Source organism: Phaethon lepturus, unplaced genomic scaffold (assembly GCF_000687285.1).
Source record: "Phaethon lepturus isolate BGI_N335 unplaced genomic scaffold, ASM68728v1 scaffold44720, whole genome shotgun sequence".
NCBI lineage: Eukaryota > Metazoa > Chordata > Aves > Phaethontiformes > Phaethontidae > Phaethon > Phaethon lepturus.
The window spans coordinates 1-26,568 of NW_010510677.1; the positions used below are offsets into that span (position 1 = coordinate 1).

The window sequence follows — 26,568 nt, forward strand, 5'->3', positions numbered from 1 at the left end:
ACCTAGTGATTCTGTGATTCTGTGATTTCACACAGAATCTTGGAGGCAATTGTATATATGGCACAAAGAACAGATCAAAGAAACCAATCGCTTCCAGCAGTGAAATAAAAGAGGGGAAATGGTCCTTCACTAAGTGGATTTTACCTCAGTCAGAGAAGTCTCTCCCTGGTGCTATGTCTTTTGGCATTACAGAAATCCTTAAGGGTTAATATGACATGTTGTAAACAGGAAAACTGCATCATCTGCTTATGTATCATTATGAGGGTCTTTTGACACTGCTAGAAGAAAATGTAGAGGTGATGAGAAATGAAGAAGTGAATATGTTGCTGATCTTTTTAGTCTTTCTTCTGCTGCTTTTCCAGAAAGTCAGCTAAGACCCATTTCTAGGAAGTGCTTCCCCACACAGCATCACTTGACTAAAGGAGCAGCTACAATTGCTCTACTTAATGGACAGTAACAAAATAAACTGCCTCCTATTAGCAAGAGGGATCATATCAGATTTGTAATGCATTTTATTACAGAACATACAGCAGGAGAATTTTTAAGTGCAGTATAAAGGAAAGTAATATATGAAATGGTTAAAGTGGATATGTATCATACAACCACAAATGCACTGATAGTTTCCCCTCTCTCAAACATCAAGATACGAATGTTTCTTCCTTAAAGCCATATTTTGCCCCCTAAACCACAGTGTAAATTTCTGCACTTTGCATTCTATTATTCCGTCAAAGTAATTCTGCATCTCTTTAGACAAAGCGTAGCTTTGCAGAGCATTCCTTCCTTCTAAGGAACATGAACCTTTGGCAGGTGTAATACTCCAATAATAGTGTAAACATGGTTTAAATACTCAGGTTATATACTTCTTGGATAATCTCTCCCACTGGCTTTGCTGTGGAGTTAGAGCTTCTCCATATTTTTCTAGAATAACTCTGTATGGTGTTAAGTTAGATTCTGATCCAGGAACTCCTAAGTTTCATCTGGCAATTCCAAATAAGCATTAATGGGTATATTATGTTTCTGCTGAAGATCAGTAGGAGTCTTCCTAATACTTTCATTAGGAATGGGAAAAGCACAGCGGACAGGAGTCTAGTACAGCTGGTGTATCTGCGATTTTCTTCCTTCAGAAACCAAGTGCCCCATTAGTTATTTCACTAAATGGGGGCTGAGTTTAATAGCACCTGTCCAGTAAAATAATACATCAGTTCTCTTATTTAAGGAGACCAGACCGAGGAAGAGGCCTGAAGCAGCACTGTGTGTGAGAAGGGAGGGATGCAACTTGCGCTTCTTCATGCCTCGGTCTCACTGCCCACACCTGCATGGGGAGAGGGATGCAGCGGTTATTCCACCCTATTCCCCCTCAACCATTTTACTTACTCCCCCAGCCCTCCAAACATGTCTTCTACTGTATGAAGTTTGCATTGTTATCACATTCCAATCACTCTTGCACTCACTGAAATTTTTGCGTCATTCCAGGCAGGTCACACACATCACCTGGGAAATGGGAGCCACAGCTGCTGTGGGGTAGGAGCTGCAGGCCATGTCCTCCGCTCCTCTCGCTGCAGCCACCCGCAGAGCAGCAGTACCACGGCAGCCCCCAGCAGCCAGCACAGCTTCCCATAGCCTGCTCCACAGGGAAAATCGTGGGCAGAGCTTTCAAAGGGAAGATTTCCTATGGATGAGGCAGATGGTTTTGACTGCAAGTCTACTACTTCACTTCTCCTTGAAGACTAGATGTGGCCTGTGGTTTGCCACTAGACTTCCTACAAAGCTGGCCCTATCCAAATAAAATGTTTCTCCCACTGCAAACTTCCAGAGAAATTAACTTGTGGCATTTTCTTACTACCATTGCCATCTTTTGGAGTTTGTCTTTGTGTAGTGGACTCTGTAGAAAGTCAGGAAGGAGAAGGGGAGCTGAGGACAGAGAGAACATGCAAAGTCTTCCCCGCCTCCCGTTGGAGGCTGATCCAAATGGTATTACAGCAGCCTGCTCTTTCTTTGCTCTGGTGTTAGCAGCTTACAGTAGAGGTATTTGGTTCAGTCCAGCTGACGACTATATTATTTATACTTAATGTGGACAATGCTGATGACATCCTGATAGCTCTCTTTCATTGACAAACATGCCAGGTTAGTAAAATTGGTACGGAACCAACCCAGAATGATGGGGAAATTCCTATAAAAGTCAAGCTGGGTGCCAGTTGCAAATGATTTCCAGAAGAGCTGGAAAGTGCAGAGTCTAAGGATAATTTTTTGTCTTTTTTGGTATTTATTCAAGTGCAAAATGTGGACTTTTGCCTGAATTCTTCTCCCTGTCCAGATTTCAACCAACCAATTAACATTTCTCAGATAGTTCTAATAGTTGGATCTATGCTGATTGTGGGGTTTTTCTTTTAAACGATACTCAGTTTAGACTGGACTACATTTTTTCATGTTACTGATGGCTAAAAATATTTTCCCTGTTACCCAGTAAAAACACAGTGAATCCTCAGTTCTAGTTTTGAAATTATGTATGTATGTACATATGTATGTATAGATCAGTTGTTGAGGAATGAATTTGTTGAACAGTGAGGGTCGGGGCTACACCAGCGGCCTGAAATGTGTTATTTATCAGCAGATCATTACAGTCAGCACTGCACAGCATGTGAACTTCCTCACACCACTCTGCCAAAGCTCCCCACGTGGCTGACCTGCCTGCTGACTTGAGCTTCAAGGAGCTCCCAGTCTCCATCTGGGGATTCGATCTCACTGCACTGCTTGTGCCTATGTGATGGCCCCACTTTTCCTTTCCCTCGGCCCCAGCACAGGAAAATAAAACCCTAAAGGCCTGACTTGGAGACAAAGTTTCTCCATAGACAGCTCTGCTCACTCCCACTGATTTGAGTGGGAGAAGCCCAGGGGGTGACTGTCTCCCCTCTGTTTATTTTGCCAATAATACCAGTTGCTCAGCACACAGCTATCCAGACCTTCTGTGAGTTTTAATACCTGTAACTTGAATGATTTGTGTGTCCAGGCAGTGATTGCCATTTATAAATGCTCCAATAGAAAGGATAGGAAGGGAAAAAACTGAACTGATTTGCTTTGAATGTCTCGGGTATTTTAATATCAAGGGATCCAAGGGGTTCAGAAATTAACCTACCTTCAAATACTGTGTGTTTTTCCTTCTTGTGTCCCCCTTTTTTTTTTCTGTCCATCTTTAAGAACTTTTCAGGCAATAAGGACACCTGTAATCTTTAATATTAGATGTGTCCAGAAAATGAAAACTCCTTGTCCGTTTTCTCCTTGTTAGAACAGGTTTCCTAAAAGATCACCCAATGAGTATGCAGAGTTATTTTAAAAGGCCCTAAAACATTATTTATATGCAGAATTTTATGTTGGAGTTTGAGCTTCACAGGTTATTAGAATTTTCATTTGATTAGCACTAAATGACATATCCAGGTTTTACGGAAAGAGCTGTGCGTCTCCGCAGGAGATGAAGACCATCCTGGGTCTTGCTACCATACCTAATTGTAGAGGGTAGAGTGCAATTGAGCAAATGGAGGTACCAGGAAACTTTAAAATTCAATACAAAGACACGCTGTGGTGGCTATTTATACAGTGGAGACAGCACTCAGGCTGGATTTAGCTCTGAACACTTTATGAGACAAGTACTTTCCAGTCTGAGATGGTCAGACTACTTCAAAGAAATCTGCAAAAGGCAGCTAAGGAGAATAAGCACATCAATGTTTTACATCAGTCTACATGTGTGAAATGTGAAGTAAAAGGGTCTTCAACCTTCTGTGGAAGAATTTTAGGGACTCGCAAACTGAAAAGATTAAAAGCACTGACTTGAGACTATAAAGCAACAAAATATTTGCTGTTCTTTGGGAAAACGTAGTAGTCAAGGAAAGGCAAGCGGAGCTACTCAGAGAAGCCAAAGCAAGACTGTATGTTTAGTTAATGTGAAGCAGATGAGTAAGAGATATTGAGAAGATCAAAATGCCAGTTTTGTCATCAGGCATTGCTCAAGATAGCAGTGTTAAAAAGGTAGGAATCACATTCTCACTGCCCTTCCTTCACCTCAGAAGTTGCATTTATCTGCTGACTTGCCTAAACCTTACACTTAACAACCTCAAAATAACACATGCAAAGAATCTAGCTGTCACAATGCTCAGACTTGTATCACACCATTCTTTTATCCTTTTATGCCTGTTCAGGAGATAGAAAGGAAAAATATATTGAAGACTTCCTTCAACACTACAGAATGATGCTTGGTAACAAGAATTTCTCAGACACTGACTTGATCTGAAAACCTTTCAGCTTATAACATTATTATTATTAATGATGTCATAAATAATAATTTTCTAATAATATTAGCAAATAATAATAATAAATACAAAGAAAAAATTATGTTAGTAAGCAGTAGTCATCTGAATAAACCCAAAGAAACGGAAAAACCAAAGTGAAGAACTGACTGAAATACAGGCACCTCTGGGAAGGACAGTAGTGAGTGATCACCCTACAGCATGTGGCACAGAAGGAAATGGGAGAAAAAGAAGAAATTGTAGCATTTGGAAGAAAAACTCTGCTCTTATGCATTCTTGAGTGATGCTGCGTTGACTTTCATTTTAGAGGGACTCATCTGAATTCAAGGTTTTCCCAATCGGATTGATTATACAATGATGGAGCCTTTTCGGCCCTAGCATCCCTTAGAGATATTTAGTACATGCATTGAAAACCAATGTCTTCTGTCTTGCTCTGCACTACTGAAGATTATGTTTGTTTCAGTAACGTGCTTCTCCCTGATGTTTAAAAAATAACATTAATTTGCAGCTGATAAAAAAAAAAAATCTTCAGTGGGATACCCCTGCAGATGAAGTCTGTATTTCTTTTTTTTATATTTTTTTTCCCTGGGTCCAGGCAGACACATTAGTGAAACAACTGGATCATACATTAGGTGGAGAAGATTCAGAGATTGGTGCTATTTTGATGGCTTTACAGACTAGATAAACACGAGTCCGAGAGCTTAGTACCTTCCACTGAGAATACTGTACTTCTGTTGAGAATACCGTACTTCTGTGGCCTAGATTTTTAAATGTGCAGCAAAGACTTCTCACAAAACCATCTAACAAGAGGTCAAGCACTTCTGCATTAAGAAAGTGAGACTTACAAGACTCTAGCACAACACAGTTTCCTGAAATAAATTCATTGAAATCAGTACCTGCATATGCTGCCAGAGGCAAACAGCAGGCTAATGTTAGAAGTAATAAGAAGCCTGTTTTATTGTGTATTACTGAAATTTGTAAATGGTGTTGTGTATGATACTTTAGGGAACTCTAGCTGTTTCTTAGCCAGCCTTTTCAACAATAATAACTAGCTGCTATGCTTTGCTTGCAGAGGACTTCCCTATCTAACTACAGGATCCTGAACGAGTACCTTCTGAAGAGGCAGGGAATGGGCATGTAACTCCACAGTGGTGCTGCATGCCTGTGAAACTTCCGATTCCTAAAGCCATGTTACTTACCTGTGCTTCTGCTGCTCTAAATACTTCTGCACAGTATTTCATTTTGGGACACCTTATGTGCTTTTCAGGCTGATACACTACATTACAAACGTCTAAGAACTATTAAGTTGCAATGCAATCTCTATGGAATAATTTAATGTTAAATATTTCTCAAATAAGGTCTTGTGCTGGTCAACAGGAATCTTGGCCACTGACTCAGTGTCATGTATGAATTCAAATGCCGTACTTATGTGCTTTTTAATGCAAAACAGCCACACGGACTTTTGCATGCTGCTGCCATTTCAGAATACTTTCTCTTGGTCTGTTTATATGTTTAACCTAAACACAGTCTCAGATCTCACGCTGTGGGAACTAAGTGGCCATGTCCTTGGTACAAAGCTATTACTAAAGATTTTACCAGTTGCAAATCCTGCTGCGATTTCCTAGGAAAGGGAAAATGAAAATATTTTTTGAGGTGACAATTAGGAGGATTTAAACTACAAATTTCCCATAGAGTTGCAAAAAGTGCAAACAATAATCATAGTGAATCAAACCCTAAAATAATTTTTGTTTAGGTGGTGTGACATGTAGATAAATATATTCACAAATTTACTAAAAAAACCTTGAAAAAAGCCTGATTCTCGTGCTAATGTCTACCAAATGTACCCATTGTGACATAAAAAGCTGATTAACTTTCATCAAAAGTGACACAGACAAGTTATTCTTGGATATCATTATGTCTGCTACATCCAACAATTAGTTCAGTGAATTTGGTTTACAAAGATTATTCCCTACCTTCTCAGCATCTTGCTCAAAAAGCCGGAGTTGAAAGCACTGGTCCAGTTTCAACTTGCGGACATGCCACATCTGATGCAAGTGTTGCCGGGTAGAATGCAGCTTGTCTAAAAGGCTGGTGATCTTTGGCACAAGACTTTGAAAATCTGCACTTCCAGGAATGCAGTTCCTACCAGAAAAACCATCACTGCATCTTATGCATTGTAATAACCTCTGACCCTCACGATCCAGTTCTTCCACAGGAGCTTTAATCACTTTTTTCTTAAGCTGCATGTGCTCATCAATCAGCCTTCTTGAGCCCTCAACATCAACTGGAAACTCCTTCCTAGCCAACATTTCCTGGAGATCCTCCAGCCTTGATAACAAATGGATGGCACTGTTGAAAAACTCTTCCAAAGAGACACGCAACTCTATCCATTCATCGTGGTTGTAATCCAAGGATCCTTCAAACTCATCTGTCAGTTGAGAAGGGTCTACGAGTTTTGCCAGGCCTTCAACAGATACCATACTTGTCTAAGGAAGGGAAAATAACAGCAATTGAATCAGTGAGTGTCTAATCAGAAATAACAGTGCAATCCAAGAAGAGCATGACAGGATTATTGTCTTCATCAATACATAATTGAAGGAACATTGTAAAAGATGCTGAAGACTATGTTTAATTGTGATAAATTAACTGGATTGAAAACTTTTTTATTAATGGCACTGATTTATTTATTTATTAAAAGACATGATATTTACTGGAAAAATGTTTATTTTTTTCAGCTGGCCTGACTATCATAAACATAAAATGAGAATGCTTCTGCCATAGATTACTTTAACTCAGTTGGACACTGAAGACTTCTTACTGCAGCTGTTGGATATCTGGCCATGATTGTTCACTAAACAGGTATAGGGTATTACAGGGATTCTGCTACTTGTGGCTATACAGCAGCAAAAGTTTTAGGCATATGAACTGAAGCAGGTATTGTGACCCGTCAGAACACAGAATATATTGGTTTTTTCTTCCAGATTATTCCAGTTGGCTTTTGCCACAGGAAGATCTCTTTCATATTAGTAATTTCTAATGCAATTAAGCTACAATCAATGTAAAAGTGAAATGTCATTGGAGTATTACCAATTAGAATTTATTGCTAATAGAAAGTATTGCTCATGAATCATACACGATCAATGAGAGGTGCTTTTAATTCATTCAGACTCAGTAACCAGTGATAAGAGAAATGCACTGCGTCCCTGGAAAGCAGATTATAATTTAAGAACGCAACAACTGATGGCTGTTCCCAGTTATTTTAGACAAATTACTTTTTCTGAAATATGAGCATACGGTTTCATATGTTACTAGAGATTTTCAGTGCTGTCATGTTAACACCCAAGTTGGCAACCCTTAAAGGCTTGTGATGTTCATCAGTGACTGCACATATATCCCCTAAAGATCAGGCCTCTAAAGAATGTCAGAGTTTTTTGCTTTTCAGAAGTGGAGGCACCCAATAATCACAGGAATTTTGTAAAAGTCATCCACAAAGAAATATACCTCATGTCCTCTCCTTTAGCCTGAATTATGTCCAACATAGCAGGCTGCCCACCAGTTCAAAGTTAATAATAGGCTTTTCTTCCAATTTGTATCCATCTAAAAATATTCTGCAATTTATTAAAATTGGGATTGTATTGAATTTATGCTCAGCAGAAAGATTATTTTAAAACTTTCTTGCAATGTTCCTTGCTTTGGGGAAGGGGGAGGACAGAGGGAAGGGCCAACAAACAACGGGAAGGTAACTATGTAGCTTCAGAGGGATTTCAAGTTTCTAAACCTCTTGACCTGGATGCTGACCCCTTGAAGATAATTCAATTTAGAGTTTAACTGCTTGCTGAGAAAAGACTTCTTTTCATGGCTAATACCTGGGCATTCCCCCTGCAGTGTGTCAAGCTAATGCAAGCACTGCTCTTATCATGAACAGAATTTGACATGATGATATAGCAGAAAGGCTTTTAATTTCATTAATTCTGCAGCAAATTTCTTTATTCAGGTTTGTTTCTTTCAGGAGTTCTTGAAACTCTCATGAAAAGAGCCTTAGTTAGGAAATAGGTGGCAAGATAAAGTAACTGTCTCTAAGGCATCACCCATCTGTCTTTTAGAAATCACTTTAAAAAGCGCTGCCTACTATTTAAACCCTTTCGGCAGGAAAGAAAATAATCTTGAAGGCACCTCTGAATTAACACTAACTAAGCTGCCTGGTCCATTCCTCAAAGTGACAGCAAGCTTTGGAGTCCGCATACGTCAACCAAACCCTTTTTTTCCCCTCTTTTCATTGTGTGAGCGTGCTTCACTCTCTGGACTGTAACACAGAATCATTCTGCCAGAGTCTCACAACGCAAAATCCAGATTATTAGCGTCCACTAAGGGTCATACACTGCTCTGGCACATGCATAATGCTTCCATTAAGCTTAAAGCAGAATCTGGCCTTAAAATTGACACTGGTTACAGCTGAGTTTGTACGTGGGGTAATTGAACAGAGACTTCCATTGCCTTCCACTGCAGTCTGTTCCTGCCAAGGACCCCGTGTTGGATCCCAGCTGTGGGAAATCACCATGATGGTTCAGTGCAGAGGGGTACCTGTGTGCTGCTCCACATACATCAAATAAATGTGAATCCTATTGACCTGTGATGCTTGTTTGATATTCAAAGTTCTTCTTATGAGAGAGTACGAGCTGCCCCAGAGCCTGAGCCTGCCACTAAGCAGCAGCATCCACAAGAATCCTTTAAAAAAGAAGTTTGTGGACTGAGGTGTCTATATTGCAGGGGGACTACTGTACAGTGAACCACAGCTTAAGAAACCTCTTTAAAATAATAGAATTGAAAGACTTCTCAGTTCTGAGAGTCTGCAGGTGGTCCAATAGACAGGGAAAGCACTGACTATCCTCCTCTGGTCCAAAAATTTGTGAACCATTACAGACACCCATGTGAACCACCCAGCAGACAGACTAAGGCTTAAAGGCACACACACACAAAATGAAAATACCCTTAATGCATGCCAGCATGTACAGCAAATGAATCCAGAGCTTTTAACACAACACAGACTCAGAACCATAACTATGAAGAATAGCTTGACCACAGTTTACTGTTCACTATCATCACACCAACTCCACATGATAAAGAAAAAGTCAAGCCTCCAGAAAGTATTAATTCATTTTAAAAACAAACAAGTGTTCTAAAAATATATATTTGAACTTTGTTACTTTACTTCTAGGTTTTGAAGCTTTAGGAAGACACCGCTTTTGGTTACTAAAGCACTGGAGGATTGAAATTAGTGTTGGATATACATGCATAAGCTGTCTTTTCTTGGGCTACTGTAGGACTGCCCCTTCCCCATATATATTTTAAACAGAAGCTCCCCATCCCCAAAAGCTGTTCTATTACTAGTCTCTGCACAGTCTCCCTCCTACTCCACTTTCTTCTGTACCCATACACCTCCTTTCTCCTTCCCACTGCCCCGATCCCTCTCATTCCCCACAGGTCGCATTGCCTATCTCATTGCACCGTAACGGCAGCCACTTCTGCCAAATGGTGACTTCGGTAAGTGTGAGGCATCTCTGGAGGTGACATAAACCTATACTGAAGGCAGCCTTGCTTTCAAAGGCACATAGGGGCTAGCAAGTGGAGCTTATTTTGATGACTAAGTCCTCATAGGTAACCAAAGATGGTAAAAACCCATTTAAACAAAGCAAAATTTATGAGTTGACTGTTTTTTGTGAGACAAGAGGGAAAAAATATACAAATACTTAAATTGTGATAATTTTGTAAAAGTTTGGTAATGCCTAACACCAATCTAGTTGCCCATTGCAATTCAAGAGTGCTTTTAAGAAGAGGTTTAAGGATATATTTATATCACATGGACTTCAACAGATCTTAAATAAATACTTAAATATAGTCTTCCTCTGCAGTCAATATTAAGAACAATAGTCAAATTCTCATCTGAGTTCCAGAGATGCAAAATCTGAGTGTCTCTGAAATTAATGGATTGGTAAGTAAAACAGTCAGTGACAGAATTGTTTCTCAGCAAATTAAAAAAAAAACAACACATGACTAACGCATGGCTGGGCATGATTGGTGTATGAGCGCTTCATGCACCTGAGCTTTGCTTCTCTTTGGGTAAGAATCTGAAATTCACAGAAAACTAAAGTGAACTAAGAGAACACAGCTGGTTTGTTTTTCACCAGTGAAAAAGTTAGTAAAATTCCCTTTAATTGTGCAGTTATTGTATATTGGTTACTTCTCAAAGAACGTGCCTGAGGCACCTTATCGTTACATGAGTTATTAATGTTACCCCTGAATTGTAAATCTCAATTAAATTAAAGTGGTGAGAATATAGACATAAATTTAGTACAAATATCTTTTATAAAAAAAAGCCACTACCTGAAGGTGTGTAGAGGTCAACTAACAAACCCGTATATTAGCATCTAGAGATCTTTGTCTTTAGTATATTGACTGGGGGTTTTCTTCTAAGAGAAACAAAGTAAAGACTGAATGCACCACCAAAACTAAATACCAGAAAAAAACCCTCACCAAAGTGTACTATGTATGTGAACCTCTGAGATGAAACGTGTATCCCATTCCACCACTGTGCTCAGAAGGCAATCTGATGCCAGGGCATCAGCCCACTCCTGCAAGCAGCCCTCAGATGTCTCTTTTCTCAATCACTGGGCTTGGGAATTTTTTTTTACCTGAAGAAAATTTCTTATCAGAGATAATCCTTTACCATGTGGTAATTGTGGCTCTCACCTCAAAGATGAACTTGGAACTGCCGAAGTTCGTTTTCTGCTTCTGCCAGAAATTATCAGGTTTTATAATCAGGGCAACATGAATCTCGGCAGGAAAAGCTTCTTGAAGGGTCTTTAGGAGAGGCTTGATCAAATCCCATTTGGATCCCCGCATATCAATAATAACAGTGAATCCTCGTTTACAAACATCTTCGCTGTAGGAATAAAAGCATATCAAGAAAGTTAATACTGTGGACGGTCACACTGAGGCTTAACTTTTGTTGCTAGTGTTCAATGCTTCAGAGCAAAGCAAGGAATGATATACTTCAAAATAAAAGGGAAAGATAGTATGGCATAAAGAGTATATGAAAAGCTATATTAATTTTGCCATAATCTAATCTACATGAAATTCAAGTGTATATATTGCAGTTTAATCTCTAACTTCCCAAAAACATGTAATTCAAATTTTCACTGAAAACATACATACTTTCACACAATTGAAAACAGAACTAAATGTATCTGTATAGAAGCTATTTATGTGTACATGCAACAGATTCTGGTTTCAACGTATTGAATTCAATCCACAGACAAAGACAACAAGCAGGGTCCTGTGCCTTTGCATTGCTGGCCACTTGGAAATTTGGGTGCCTTCATTTTTAGAGGCCCTTTTAAGGGCTTTTTAAAAAGTATAATTTCCAGAAAACTGCCTGGCAATCATTCCCTGAAAGGAAGGTCCTTGTGACTCAGCATGAGCCCTGTTAAAATCGGGGCCCTTTTCCCTCCTGATTGATCTTCCAAATGTTGCAGGATCTTTTTCAGTCTGCAGTCATGCTGTTCTGCCAGTCTGTGCTCCTCCCCTCTCAAAAGTTCAAGACAGTTATCTGGCTTGGTCATTGGCCCTGCATGGGGCCCAAAAGCACCAGAGCATTAGCTTGCAAACACAACTTCCCTTTTTCCTCAGGAGAAGAGAGGAGAAAGAATAAAAGAACACCTTGATTCAAGTCAAATCTGGGCAGCATTCAGCATAGCTTTTCCAGGGACGTAGTACTGCTCCTCAGAAAAAGAGGTATGGCTCAAAAGTGTCATCCTCCATCTGCGGCATCCAATATTTGATGAGATTTAGGAAGTGTCTACTCCTATGACTGTCTGGCTAATACATGGCGTTGAAGTCTTGAGAGCTATGGTGTCTGCTTTAGGACTCAAGCACTTGCACAAAATGTGAAATTCTGAAACTGCCCATACCCTGTAACATTATTGGTACGGTAAATGAGTAAAATTCATTGGTGATGCACTAAAAATGCCAGAATGGTCTACCTACTGATCTATTTTATTTTTTTTTAAGATGGAATGGCAGGACATAAACATATTTTGTATAATGAATGCAACAGTGAGGTACAGAAGAAGAAATCCTCTTTAATACATGAATATAACACCTTTGAGCTTTCTGCAAACTGGCCATCAACATAAATGGGATCAATGTTGTGGACATAGAGGCATATGTAAGATAATTTAAAATAGTAAGTGTTGATATCACTGGAATGAATCTGAAATATGTTGAAGACAGCTATTATTATCGATATAATGCAGAAATTGTAAGACTCTGTTTAACCTACACATGAATACTCTCAGTGCACAAACACAGGATGATTTTCACTATGTTCTACCTCTCTAAATTCTTAAAGCACTCTTTCTACTAATAAGATCCAGCTCCTACATATCTCACTGAAAACAACCCTATAAAGCTTACAACTAGGTTTCTGTGCTGGAACAAGGAAAGGGATATCCTTCATAGGAGGCACACTGGATTAACATACGGAACTTAAAAATAAAAGTCCTTGGTGACCTTACGAGTATCTAGGAGGATTTGTGCACAGATGGACCACCCCATGGCAAAGTGGATTTTGCCATGTTAAGAGAGTTTGCTAACTTGAACAGTCTCAGCTTAGTGCCAGAAAGGAGCTGTCAAAGCCAGCAAGCTTGGTCCTCTGCCTTAATGTTATTGGCACATCTAGAGCACGCTGCATACAACAGTCAGTGCAAAGAAAAGCTAGAGAGACCAGGCACTTCCAAGCACTGTCAGGAATATAGATATTTTTATTCTCCTTTTACCTGCTGCTGAAAGGTCAGACATCTGATCCTTCCATAATTAATGCCAAAAAAGGCTGTAAAAGAAGCTTTGTTGGTGGTGTTACTGCCTCTTGGCCTTTGGAACCAGAGCGGAGACAAAGAATCAAATCAGAAAGGGATTAATAGAAAGGGGGTTGTGTTTTCTTTTGTTTTTTTTTTTCTTGCAAAGCTTTATAGGGTCTTCAGTAACTTCTGCCAAGTCACCGATACCTGATATACTGAACTGGCTTTTCCAAGGATTGAGTTTTCTTCAAACACTTGACAAAGAGATCCAGGAGCCATATGGGCACATGGAGAGCCCCAACAGCAGACACAGTAACAGGTAAATGCAATCTGTCTTTTCTGATATAAATAAATAAATACGCCCACACACCCCCATTGCAACCACAGCAAGGCATAGCCAACACTAACTTCATTTCAACTCCCCATGGCTGCTGCCAACCTGACAGTTTACCAAATCTGATGTAAAACAATAACTTAATTTAATATTTACTGATGAAGGACGGACTTGTCTCAGTAAGCAGAACAGGAACGTCCTGAGGGACCAAAGTCTTCTGTTCTTAAACCTGAACTAAAGTCTTAGACTCCAACAGATCCAAAATCAGAACACAGTATGTTTTCAGTAGAAGAAGAAAGGGTAGTGATTCCCCAGCTTTTTCTGGTGGACACAGAAGAACAGCCACTGACCCTGCAGGCCAGGCTGGGACATCAGCCCACGGGTTAAAAAATGATAAAAGGATGTACAAAATAAGTGACACACAATACAACTGCTCACCACCCATTGACAGATGCCCAGCCAGTTCCTGAGCTGTGGTGCCCCTGGCTAACTCCCCCAGTTTCTATATTGAGCATGATGTCATATGGTATGGAATACCCCTTGGGCCAGTTTGGGGCAGCTGTCCTGGCTGTATCCCCTCCCAGCTTCTCGCTGGCAGGGCATGAGAAGCTGAAAAGTCCTTGACTAATGTAAGAACTACTTAGCAACAACTAAAACATTAGTGTCTTATCAACACTATTCTCATACTAAATGCAAAGCACAGCACCATATTAGGTACTAGGAAGAAAATTAACTCTAGCCCACCCAAACCCAGGACAACTAATAATACAAAACTCAATACAATGCTCTTAATTACAAAGAGGATTTCCTTACTGGATTGGTCACATAAGCATGTAAGTTCCTGTATGAAATAAATTAAGTGAAAAGGTGGGTACCCCTTTTCAATTATAGTGCAGATAATGTACAAAAGGGTGCTATTTAACATTTTGAGCAAATCTAACTCAAGAGGTTTCAAGAACCTCGCTCACAGTCTTGCAGAATTGGCTCTGCTTGCAATTTTTTTTCTTTAATGAGATGAATGGTACTAACCAGTAACAAGACCTGTAGGTCTGTAGTCTCATCTACAGAATTTGATCTCCCTGGTACAGTGATAATTCCACATGTCCTTCACTGACTTTGCCGAAAATTAGCACTTGATTTCTAAACCTGCTTGTCAAAAACTATTATTTAACAATGTTTAAACTGTTGTAAGCCAGAAAGCTGTCTGCTCATTATTTCTACTTTCAGCATGCTTGGAGAGGGGAGCCTTTGAGAGCACTTATACTATACAAGCAGGCAGCCAGATACTAATCAGCTACTAATATCTCAGAGAAAGAAGAGGGAGAAAAGAAAATTATTTAGATCGTAAGCTCTTCAAGGGACCATATGCCATGCTGTGTTTGTGTAAGAAGCTTGCCTTGGTGGAGGTGTCCAGGTACCTATACTCATACTACAGTTTTCAGGTGTCTAAAATTAATTTTAAAAAATTACTTTTGAGGAAACTCTAGATGCAAATCCAAAGAATTAAAAATAATGAGTAATAACAGTCTGCAAAAACACAGATGAACATGAATGTGAAAGTACAGAAGGCTTACATAAATGTGGGGACGTCTCATAGGCAATTTAGTTAAAAAACCCCAAAACTAAAAAAGATTAAAATTTAAGTTGCCATGTCCAAATATTTACAGCTATTGATAGGGCCCTAAAAAAGTTGGCCTTGTGTAGTCATAATTAGGCACCCATAAGCTCTGGTGAGTCAGAACAATCAGTGAAGATTTGTCATCTTTGACAGTCAGTCATTTTTCTTCAGTTACCTCAACATGTATTGAGGAAATGACCCAAGTTTCTTTTTGAATAGTCTAGCCATGCTTATTAAATTTATTGTTTAAAAGCAAGAACTCAAACCCTTCCCAGTTTCGCAATTGATCGGGAAAAGCATCAGTAGCAATCAAGCTTCCTCCACACCATCCAAGAAAGACATGCCTAATGCCTGGCTCCCAAGACACTACATCAATCCACATATCTATTATGTGCAAGTAATCATTTTAGGCTGGCAATTAATGTTGATTGTGGCGCTTAATTTTTTCCGGTATTGATATTTGACCAGAAACTGTGGAAAACACTCAGATCAAGGTATTTGGACAATCCATCAGCCTTTTGGCGGTGCTCATCTGGACTAGATTTGCAACAATGACCACAAAATATTTGATAGCTGATATGTCTTTTCAGTTGCTACTTTTAAGCAAAGACCAGCTTCTAAGTTTAATAAAAATACCCTAGAATATTTGTGAAAACAGTACTTAAGATCTGGATTTAAAAAAAAAAAAAGGCATAAAATTGAAACTCAGAAGCAGATGTGATAATTTTGTTAAAATAAATCCCCCTATTTTGGTTTCTAGGGTACTTTCATAAGGTTATTTTCTTAAATTTCCTCTTTAATTCAGTCACATTCTAAATTGTATTTTCTTTGGCAAGAGCTGGCTTGCTGGGTACCAAATGAGTTTAAGAACTTCATGCTTTCCGAGTAATCTTTCAAATACCTATCATTGATTATGTGTATTTTTCATCCTTATGGTTTGGCCAAAGCTTCTGGCATTTAGAAGCTTCAGCACTTGATTAGCTGAAATAACATATCATCTCCATTCCCATTTTGCAGTCATGAGTTAATGACAAAGCAGCACATTTAGCATGCCTGTTGGACCACTAAAAGCACAGATCTGACATGTATAGCATCTCATTCAAAATGTGATTTCTTAACAGTGAGAGCAAGATCTCTTCTGAGGAGGGTCAGCATAACCTTGTTAGGAGACACTCACAGCATGACAAGTAGCTCTACAAGCATCAGTTTGTAAGCACAAAATCTGCAGGAACTTAATTATTTTTGAGATCACCATTCCTTTGACAAATGTGGTGTAGTCAGCCAATTGATTCACAAGCTGAGGGTGGAAAAGGGAGAGGAAGAGGAGAAAAATGAGTGTGTGAAAGCCTCCAACCACTGACTGTTATCCCAAAGGTCTCATTTCATACTGAGACCAAATTAACTCCGCTGCCCAGTTTCCATATCACAATGTGCCAAGGATCACTTCAGTAACTTACGTGTTAATATTTTTGATCAATTGCAGGTTTTTATTCATCTTGTCTGTGGTTTATTTACTCATCTTGAAAATGAAGCTAGATGGGGAGGTTTATAATCAGCATCACTTACTGCCTTTCATACTTTGGTTCCACATTACCATGTTGAGCCTAAAGATCACCTTGTCAGTAGGAATAGTCAGTTCTCTGTATTCATAATATACTTTCCAATACATGTAGAGGACTGGATAAAGTCCTTTCTAGTAGACCTGCTCATCAAGCACTCCTGTTGCAGCATTATTTATTAAAATAAATATTTTACTCCATTTAATACTTCTCAGCAAAATGTACCTTGTTCATTATCAGTTACCAGGTGTGTTCCTGAACTTTCACACCATCAGTGTGAGTTGTCAGCCACATCCCCTAGTGACTGTGGCTGTCTGGTGTGACGAGGCAGTTTGTCTTCTCAAAGATCCTGGGACACCAGTGACTGCTAATCCTCACAGCTGTCTCACATGCCGGTACATCAGTGACCAGCAGAGGAAGTTAGTGATGCACTAGTGATCCTGAGAGCACCATTATTCTGGAATAACAATTCACAGAAAGTTCCCACCAGAAAACTTCAGCTACCTAAAAGACTGTAGGTAGACAAACTTCATCCTAAATTTTCCTTCTTACATTTTCTAACTTGGTTTCTCAATGCTTTTTTGTAATTAGAGCAGAAACAGTCATCCATCCTCCATTTCAAATTAATCCTTTCTCCCTTACTGTGACCTAAATTTGTTTTTTCTCTTTCAGCACAGAAAAGGAATCACTCATTCTCACTTTTCTTTTTTAAAAGGAGAAAGAAAGAAACCAAAGCCAGTTTCACACAGTCTGGAACTGGACATAAAGCAGCGATCTAGAGACATTTCAGTGACATGTTGTAAAAAGACCTGGAGCCAGTGAGGTCCGGTCAGAGACAGACCTCCTGTCTCTGGTTTCCAGCCACTGCTCTTAGGGGACATGAGGTGTGATTGCGAATGGCACAAGAACGCAGATGTGTGGGCTGCACAACGTCCACATTCAACCCCTGCCTCTGGCCCCATGTCAACAGAAGGGAACAGAAAGACAGAAAAAACCCCAAATATTTTGGCAGAAGCTAATCGGTGCCAGAACGGGTGCTCCTGCTATTCTCAAGCAAGTAACTTATTTTGGTAGTCTATTTTTACTTCTAAAAAAAATGGCTCTGAAAGTCAAAGCAATTCTGTTGCAAAATCATGTAAGCCAGGAAGAACTCGGATGCTAGCTAGGTGTAAGAAAACCTTTTCCCAACATGTAACCATGATCCTGTGAGCTCCTGAGAGTTGTTGTGAGAGGTGCAGGTCCTGGTATCTCTGTCAGGATTCAGCAGGGTTCTGTTATGCTGTCTTCCACCCAGGTAAAAATCCTGATCTACATCATTACACCCCTAACCAGAACTGAGACCCAGAGCACTGCAGGCATTTGTCCTCTTATTTAATTGAGCAAATAAACACTATTGGAGAATCTTCCTGTCTTCATTCAAATAGCAAGATATAAAACACAGCTGTGTCCAAGAATGCATGATTGCAGCTGTTAAAGCCAAATCTGGAGGACGAATATTATAATTTTTCACATTCCTATTAAGTTTCTGCTGGTAAATGATGCCTTCATATAAATCCATTTACCCTCTTCCCCTTTTGTTGTTGCACGTCTACTATATTTGGATCAATATCTGGCAGGTCTTCCTTGAAACAGCTGCTGAGATAAATATTAAATTAATCAGGGCTCTGTTTTTGTTGAAGCAGGGCTACATTTAAAGATTTGTTACTACAACAAAGAAATATTTGAACAGTAAGTACCATTCAACTATCTCTTGAGCATTTAAAGTCTTGTATTTGAGATGATTTAGCAGAAACAAAACAAAAGCGCTTTACTAAATGAAAATTATATGTTTTTTACTTTTGCTGGAAAAAATAAGTATTAGAGTTGTGTTGAAATATAAACATACTGTGCTTGAAAAGGTTTGGATGAGCAGACTGTTGAGAATATGTTTGGAGATTCAAATCCATTGGATTCCAGGTGAGAAATACATACATATGGTTGTGCTTAGGACGGCCAAAATAGTAAGATTTAAAAAATAAATATATCTTTTTGACTGCACTTTAAGCATTTTTTGTAGTTCAAGAGAGGAGACCATGAAGTCCATTTCACAAGCAGTTGCTATGAAGTTTAGTCTACAGCCAGCACTGCTGGATTTTCACATAAGGAAAAGGATACTTCATCTGGGCAACGACTGCTTGTGGCTCTTAGACCTGGGATCCTGATTCATCAGTTCAACGCATCGGTGATTTAACAAGTGAGTGAATGGAGCACGGTGAACAGCTCCAGGAATTCCAGTCATCATAGTAAAACACAGTCACCCCAGAATGGAAAGTCTCCAGATTGCAAATACATATATTTCGTTGAAATGCATTGTGGGAGGCAGAGTTACCCATAGTGGAAAGACCTTTTAGAGCATAAATAAGCCTGCAAATGTGTTCGGCTCATGCAAAGAATGATTAATGTAGGTTTAAACAGACAGCAGCACCTGGTGAAATCCATTATATGTCCAGAGGCAGACACCATGCCAAATGCAGTCCTGATGTAAGCAGGTATAACCACCCTGGGACTAGCACACTTGATCCAGGGCTCAACTGGGCTCGTAGATAAGGATAGGGAAAAATACTCTTCAAAGATGCTAAAATCACTTTTTCTTGGTAGTATTGACATTTCTTGCAGTAAGCACTCATCAGTTCTCATACGCTGCTCTTGGCAGTACAGGAGAGCAATGTACATCCATGTACAGAAGAGCTGTAATTAAAATCAAGAACTAAGGAGAGAAGATGAGGAATAACACATTAATTCAAAGTAAAATGTTCATGAGGAGTGCAGGTCCTCATGAAAGTGTGTACTAAATTAAAAAATGAAAAAAGGCTTCTATAACAGCAAAATATTCTGTTTAGGCCTTTTCAGATGAAATGTCTTTTTTCATTCTTTTCCCTTTTTTTGTCAGACAACATAAAAAAGAAAGAACAATACCTTTGAAATTTATCAAAACAAAATATTTTGATTGACATAATATTTTAGAGATATTCTTTCTGAGAAATTTCTAAAGCTTTTGGATATTTTCTCATTTAATAATCTGCACTTCAAAATAGCAGATTCTTCCACAAATAAGTAACTTAGCTTCTGCCCATTTGCAGTGCAGGGTTCAGCATAAGATTTGCTTTGCACTTTTTATCTCCAAAGCAGAAGTGATATAACTATTCTTTGAGGTTTACAAGATTTTGGCCAGAGTCCATGCACTCGTTTTATTTAAGGGCACACACTGGATTCAAGTGCATATGTTAGGAGGAAAGGTTGAGTGTTACATCCCAGAAATACTCCACAGTCCCTGCAATGAGTCTGTTTTACTCAGACATTAACATGAGCATGTGAGTTCTCTTTAGAAGTGTACGATTTAAAAGCTGATGCCTCCATTTTCGCCAGGTTGCACAATGAGGACTGACCATGACTAATAAATCAGTAGTACTCTTTTTTTTTTTTTTTTTGAGCCTCACCTGTATACAAACAAAGTGTGTCTTTGTAGGCACAATGATTGACCCAAAATAGTTCACTTATCAGATAGATACTTCCTGCCATGCCAGGCTGGGTGAGGACTGCCTGTGCTATAACATCCAGAAGGGCCTTCTCTGAAGCTACAGAATCAACCTATGTTATAAGGTACACTTGTAAAATAAATTTTTGCATATTCCTTTACACAGCAGACTTTACTCACTCTTTCAAATAACCACCATGATGGTATTAAGAGGAGAAAAAGTCCTTTTTACTGAGTCCTCAAGAGACAGTGTATACTGATGTGCTATTCACAATCCAGCTTCCAAACATCTGGCTCATGTCCGATTTTTTCTGAACCTGTCCCTAGCAAGGCCAGGCTCTCTCACTCTGTCCAGTGACGGGGGCTAAGCCTTGCCAATGAAGCTGCTTGATGTGAGGTATCCCTTATTATTTGTATGGAGACATAAATGTGTGATAGATCAAAAGCACAAACAAGTTGATAACTTGGTATTTCAAAGGGAATAGAAAACCCAAAAGATTATCATTGACCCCCAGAGTGAGAAAGCTGGATCCAAAAACTTCTGGAGAGCAAAGATGAATCTAGCTGTTGAATAATGGAACCAAAACTTGGCAACAACTGTGCAGACCTCGACTGAGTCTCTGAGCTAACACTCTGCCTGTCTTCCCAAGAGCACTGGAGGTATTTCTCCAGTCTCAGATGTTCCCACCTTTGTAGGAGATTGAGCTCCTTAGTACCTCTTCCTACCAATCACCACTAATTGGAAAAACCCAGAGCAACTGTTTCATCAACTAAAGCAGGTTCAGATAAATGCTCCAAAAAGTAATTGCCTGGTTTTAACTGCCTGCTCTCTTTCCCCTTAGATATATTGCTTCTCTATCAAAAGCACAATAAAACTTCACAGGCAAGTCCATCTACAAGTGCCACATGTGAACATGCATCATCCTGTTCGTCTCAGGAACTGCATACCCCAGGTGGTGCTTTGCCTGCTGCCAGACTTGAAAATTATACTGACAAATTAACGTATGCCAGGACAGGAACGATAGGAATCTGCCAGTCAGAAAATTCTTACACTTCACTGTAGATATCGGCCAGCCAATTGTAATAGAATCACAGAGCAGATTCATGGAGCGCTGCACCTAAGGATATTTGGCCTAATATTGAATGGCTCATTTGATCTGGAAGAGACACATCAAAGATATGTCACAGGCCACATCTACTCCACCAGACTAATGGGGTTTCTACCTGTGGGTTAAACTAACGCAATATAACGTCCTGTGTAGAAATGGGCCTAATGCAGCGGGTTTCTGTAGCAAGTTGAGCACCAGAGTCACCCCCACCGACAACAACTGGCAAGGAACAACAGAAATCATTTCACAGTCACTCTGCAAAGCTCTAGCCTCACCTTGGACACATCACCCAGTATAAGAAAAGCCTACTAAGTATAACTCCCTGACACTGAGATAACACAAATAAATGTAAGTATTTTCCTTCCAATTATAGCTGCAGGCAATCCTAGTTGGGTTGCTCGCCTCCTTCTTGTACTTCTGTGTTATAACTCAACTCTACCTCTGTTTTTTTTCATCTGTAAAATGGGTGTTACTGTACTTTTCTTTGTTGAGGTTAATGCATTCTTCCAATCAATGAATTATATTTACCACATTTTCAGACACAGGTAGGATACATAATTGCAGGAGAATTACAAATTGCAGATAGTCACGGATGCTTCATGGTTAATTCACAAAAGCTTAAGAGAGATCACTTAATAATCTAAGCATGTGCTTATTTATCCATGCTGGGCTATATTCTCTGTTACACATGTGCTGATTTTATATAGGGAGCATTTATTGCTCTATACATATGCTTATCTAATTGTAGTGAATACACATGCTTTATTAAACTCATAAATGAGCACATTTATGGGCCTATGTGAAAGTAGAGCTCTTCATATTTTATTTATAAAGTGGGACAATAGAACTGCATTGACATAAAACATCCATTTAATTCAGAGGATTTAGGGTCGTCCCACAGATTTTGCTATTTTTTGCCAGAATCAAAGCTTTTGGTTTTTTTAATTAGATTTCCAGCCCATCTGCTTGCAAAGATAGCCTTGACAATACAAACTAATGCACATTTGTCTTGCTGAGTCTGCATCCAGTGGAAAGAAACAATGAGACTAGGAGAATAGTGAACTTGCACCCTCCATCTTATTGGATTGTTAACTAAAAAGCCAGTTCTGACTGCCTAAATACCAGGATTCTTAACTATTTCGTTTCTGTTAATTTTGCCACCAAACCTGCAGATAAAATGTTTGTCAATGCCCTGAATTATTCACATAAGCTCTTGCCCATTTTGATGACCATGCTGTACAATTCAGGCTGTCTATTAGGACCAGGCAAGTACCTGGCCAAATATATACACCTTAAATTCCAATCAAGGATTTTGCTCCTATTTTAATATGTGGAGTAAAAGCATTGATCACAGCATAATCAGACAATTAGTGGTAGAAACCTATAGTGGAAAAGATTGCAAAACCACAATTATTTTGTATTTGATGTAGAACCCACAGGAGCACTAGCCTATATATGTAATTTTAAGTGCTTTATGATATAAAACTAAGGAAAACAGATTAAAATCTCTGTTGCTATGACATGCTTTACAAACAGCATAGAAAACATAGCTCAAATAGACACAGGCCTTTTCCTACCACTTGAAAATAAGAATACTGCACTGGTCTCTTTCGAGAGTGACGCTCTCTCATAGTACTTCAGTCCTAAAATCACCCACAAAATTAATGACTCCAAAAAGAACTGACTATTCCTACATTTTCTGTAATTACTGATTCCAAACCTGAATAAGTGTTTTAACCCTCTTTGCTATAAGCTTTCCTAAAATCATCAACAAGATGTGTTTAAGTCCATCAAGCAAGCTCACACAGGTTGTTGGTATCAGAAAATAAAGAGGTAAGATCGCGTCTGAGTTTATGACAGTGATTGCTGCCTGAATGATTAAATTGTGTGGATGCCGCGTGGATGCAGTCATATCCTGATACTGGGTTCTTAAAGGACAGCAATGTTCAGTGACCATGCTGCTTTAATCCTATGGCTTGTCTGATAAAAATATCTTCCACCTGGTTCCTGTTTGTATGGTTGTGCCTCACCATATAGGGAGCTTGATTAAGCAATTAAGATGGTGCATGAAGCACATGTTTAGATGTGCTGGATATGCATGGACTGACGTACACACTTGACTGCTTTTCTGGAGGAGGATCACAGCACTTAAACAAGAATTAGGAAAAGGACATGCGAAGTGGAACCCTGCAGGGCAGGCAGGCCTTTGGTTGACCTCTTGCATCAATTTCCTAGTTTATTTTAGTGAATTAATGTGTTAGCCTAAAAAATTATTGATATACTCCTTTCATTTGTGACTAAGAGCAGGTATGGTGAATGTATGTTTCCACCCCGATGATTTCCTTCTTATGCCCCTGGCAATTTACACAGTGAATAAATGTCTTTGTTGTGTCATAGGATCTAAGAGAGTTGTGGAAAAGTCTTTGGCTTGGTGAATGGCTGCCTAGACAGATCATCTCTAGTCCATTGTTTTGAGATACATTTCTTGGTTGATTCTGTTTGCAGAGCAGATATATAGTTCCAGTATGTTCAGATTCTGTTGAAGTCAGCTGTAGCCTGGAAGAACCAACAGATGAATCCTGTGATTTTCACAGGAGGTGCCTATCAAAGGTAGGAAGAACTAATGGTTTGATAAATCAATCCAAACCCACTTATAAAATTACTTGATATATTAATTTGTTTCCAACTAATTTAAAATCCACCAAAAAAATCCTGTTACATCATCTGGTGATAACAACTTCTTTGCTCTTCTCTCTGCCTCATCTAACTAAAATAATTTATCATTAGCTTTGTTAGCACTGGACTGGTATTTTGATCTATGTCATGCAATACATAAAGTACACCATACGTTACTTTCAACATTGGAAGTATAAACCTATAAGAATGCTGCCATAACCTGTTGTATCATCTTTCATCCTGAAGGATCTTAAAGAGCTTTGCCATGAGTAATCAGGTGTTAAATAAAACAGGGTCTAATATTATGCTTTGGAGTATTTCACTCAACAACAAAAGCAGAAGGAACTGCCTTTTTGTATTGGACTTACTTAGACAAAGAACAAAATACACCCCAGAAGATCTTTGACAATTTCCTTTGAATAGGAACTAAATTCTTGGCCAAGAAATTGAGAAATACGAGACGAAAAGCAAGGACTTAAAAAGCTATGTGCCAAAAAATGTTCACAGGTGCAGGAATTAGACTTTTAACAGAATCCTTAATTACACATCTGACTTTTGGCATCTTTTCAAGGCAGCATGAACACATCTAAAGTTCTTTTGTGCATTTGTGTCCTCCCACAAAAAAGGCAAAAATGTGCTTTCATTTGTGAAAACAATTCTAAGTCAATTACCTCTAAGGGGGCAAAGTGAGCACAGTATTGGCAAGATGGACTTTAGCTTCTGGAAATATTGACTTGTCACCCATTTTAAAAGCCCAGAAATGGAGATCAAGACAATTTTGCATGGGTACTGTATCTGATACATTTATTTGATTTATATTGCTCCACTTTCTGTAACTTATTCAAACATGTCTGCTTTAATTTCCCAAGTGCCACTGGGAATGTATGAAATATATATTTTAACATTAGGACAATTAGCATCTTATTCACTAAGGCAAATATTTCTAAACCTAGTGTCAAAGTTAGAGCAGGTGGATCCTCAAGTGGCTTTTTTCTCAAAGGTACTGAGTTGATTTTACCTAACAAAAATGTATGCCTTTTTCATATAATTAGTAGTGCCCAACAAGTCATCAGAAATGTGCTGCCAATGCTGATATACCACAGATGCAATTTAACAGTCCATAAAACTACAGAGATGAAGTGTCCTACAGAATTCATTCCTAAATGAAAATCCCAGGAAAACTTTTTAGCTGATCCTATTTTCCTGTCACCTACCATATACCATCTGACACTGCAAAATCATTGGGGTCATTGTTCTGGAAATTAAGGAGAAACTGAGGTTTCCACTAAGCCTGGTGAGTGCAGAATGATATAACAGTTGAGTTCTGCCTTGTGAACACAGAAGAGAGAAAGCCTAAAAACTCCGCACATATTGCTTGTGTATTTGATTCCTAGCCTAACAGTTCATTAACAAAGCAGAGCTTCCAGACATTCTTCCTATGGGTAAGATTGTCCACTACTTTCCTATGTACCTGCTTTTTAATTAGATTTTGGAATGGAATCACAGTCTCTACCCACAAATCTCCAGTGGGAGGCAAAATCTAAACTAATCTGTGATCCCAGAGATGTTTGCTTCTCCAGATGCAGTTTCTGAACTAAATTACAAATGTTGTAGAAACGTAAGAATGGAGAAATAAGGGGACATAACCACAAAACTGTATATGATTAATCAGTGTTGTAAGAGTTCAGTTCTGTCTTGAGAATGGAGGAAAAGGAGGTCCTAAAGAAAAAGAACATATTGCTTCTATGATTAATTCTTAGACTAACAGTTTATTAACAAGGCAGCATTTCCAGCTATTCTTCCTGTGCTTAAGATCACCCATTAGTTTATCAGGTACCTGCTTTTTATTTAGATTGTATTTTGGAATTACAGTTCTTCTGTAAGTTCTTCTTCTAGTCCCTAGACTCACTGCATAGCTAAATGGTACATTTGTAATGAGATGCTTTTATCAAGTGCATTTTCTAAGGTCAGGAGGTGACACAGTATGTGGCCAATTTCTTACATAGTGCTCCCAAGCCAATATTGGGAAATGCAGCTTTAAAGACCCTGCTTCCCAGAAATGAGAGGTCTAATCAGTGCATACTACTAAAGGGACCTGTATTTCTGCCTCATGCAGCATAGCTATAATAAAACCACTTAGGGTTTTCTATCTTCAAGATGTAAAAATATCAGCTAATTTGGTTTCCCAAACCTTTCCTAGGTGTCTCCTGTATGGACTGGCAAATTCAGGTTATACAGTTAAACCAAGGGACAAGAGAACTCAATTTTGAGTCCAGAACTAAACTTCAGGAAGCTCTGACTGTGTGTCTTCCCTGATGTTCCAGGATGGCACCACCATAGTGCAAATGTGACCTAAATGGATGGCCTAAATTAAACCTGAGGCTCCCATCTGATTACCATCTACAAAGATCACAGAAGACTCAAGCAGAGCTGCTAGTAAGCATAGTCCTTAGTTGGTGGTCTAAGCAGAGATGCTAAGGCTACTGAACAGGAAACACAATTTTAGTCTCCAATTAGGACTGACTCACAATAGAAAAACAGGAGGAAAAATTTGCAGTGCTGCATTAGCAGAGGACTTTGGTTTCTAGGGCAGTCAGCTGCTGAA

The 26,568-nt window shown here is 39.0% G+C and overlaps 1 protein-coding gene across 1 annotated transcript in view; it reads right to left on the minus strand.

The window, feature by feature from the left end:
- Positions 1 to 6,271: 6,271 nt before the first annotated feature.
- Positions 6,272 to 26,568, minus strand: part of LOC104616487 (kalirin-like) — a gene marked incomplete at its 3' end in the record, with an annotated part of 72,406 nt that continues 52,109 nt past the window's right edge. The window contains exons 4-5 of the mRNA XM_010281520.1: positions 11,046 to 11,238; positions 6,272 to 6,784 (exon numbers count right to left, since the gene is read on the minus strand). Of these exons, the coding sequence (XP_010279822.1) occupies positions 6,272 to 6,784; positions 11,046 to 11,238 (706 nt within the window). The remainder of the gene's footprint in view (positions 6,785 to 11,045; positions 11,239 to 26,568) is intronic.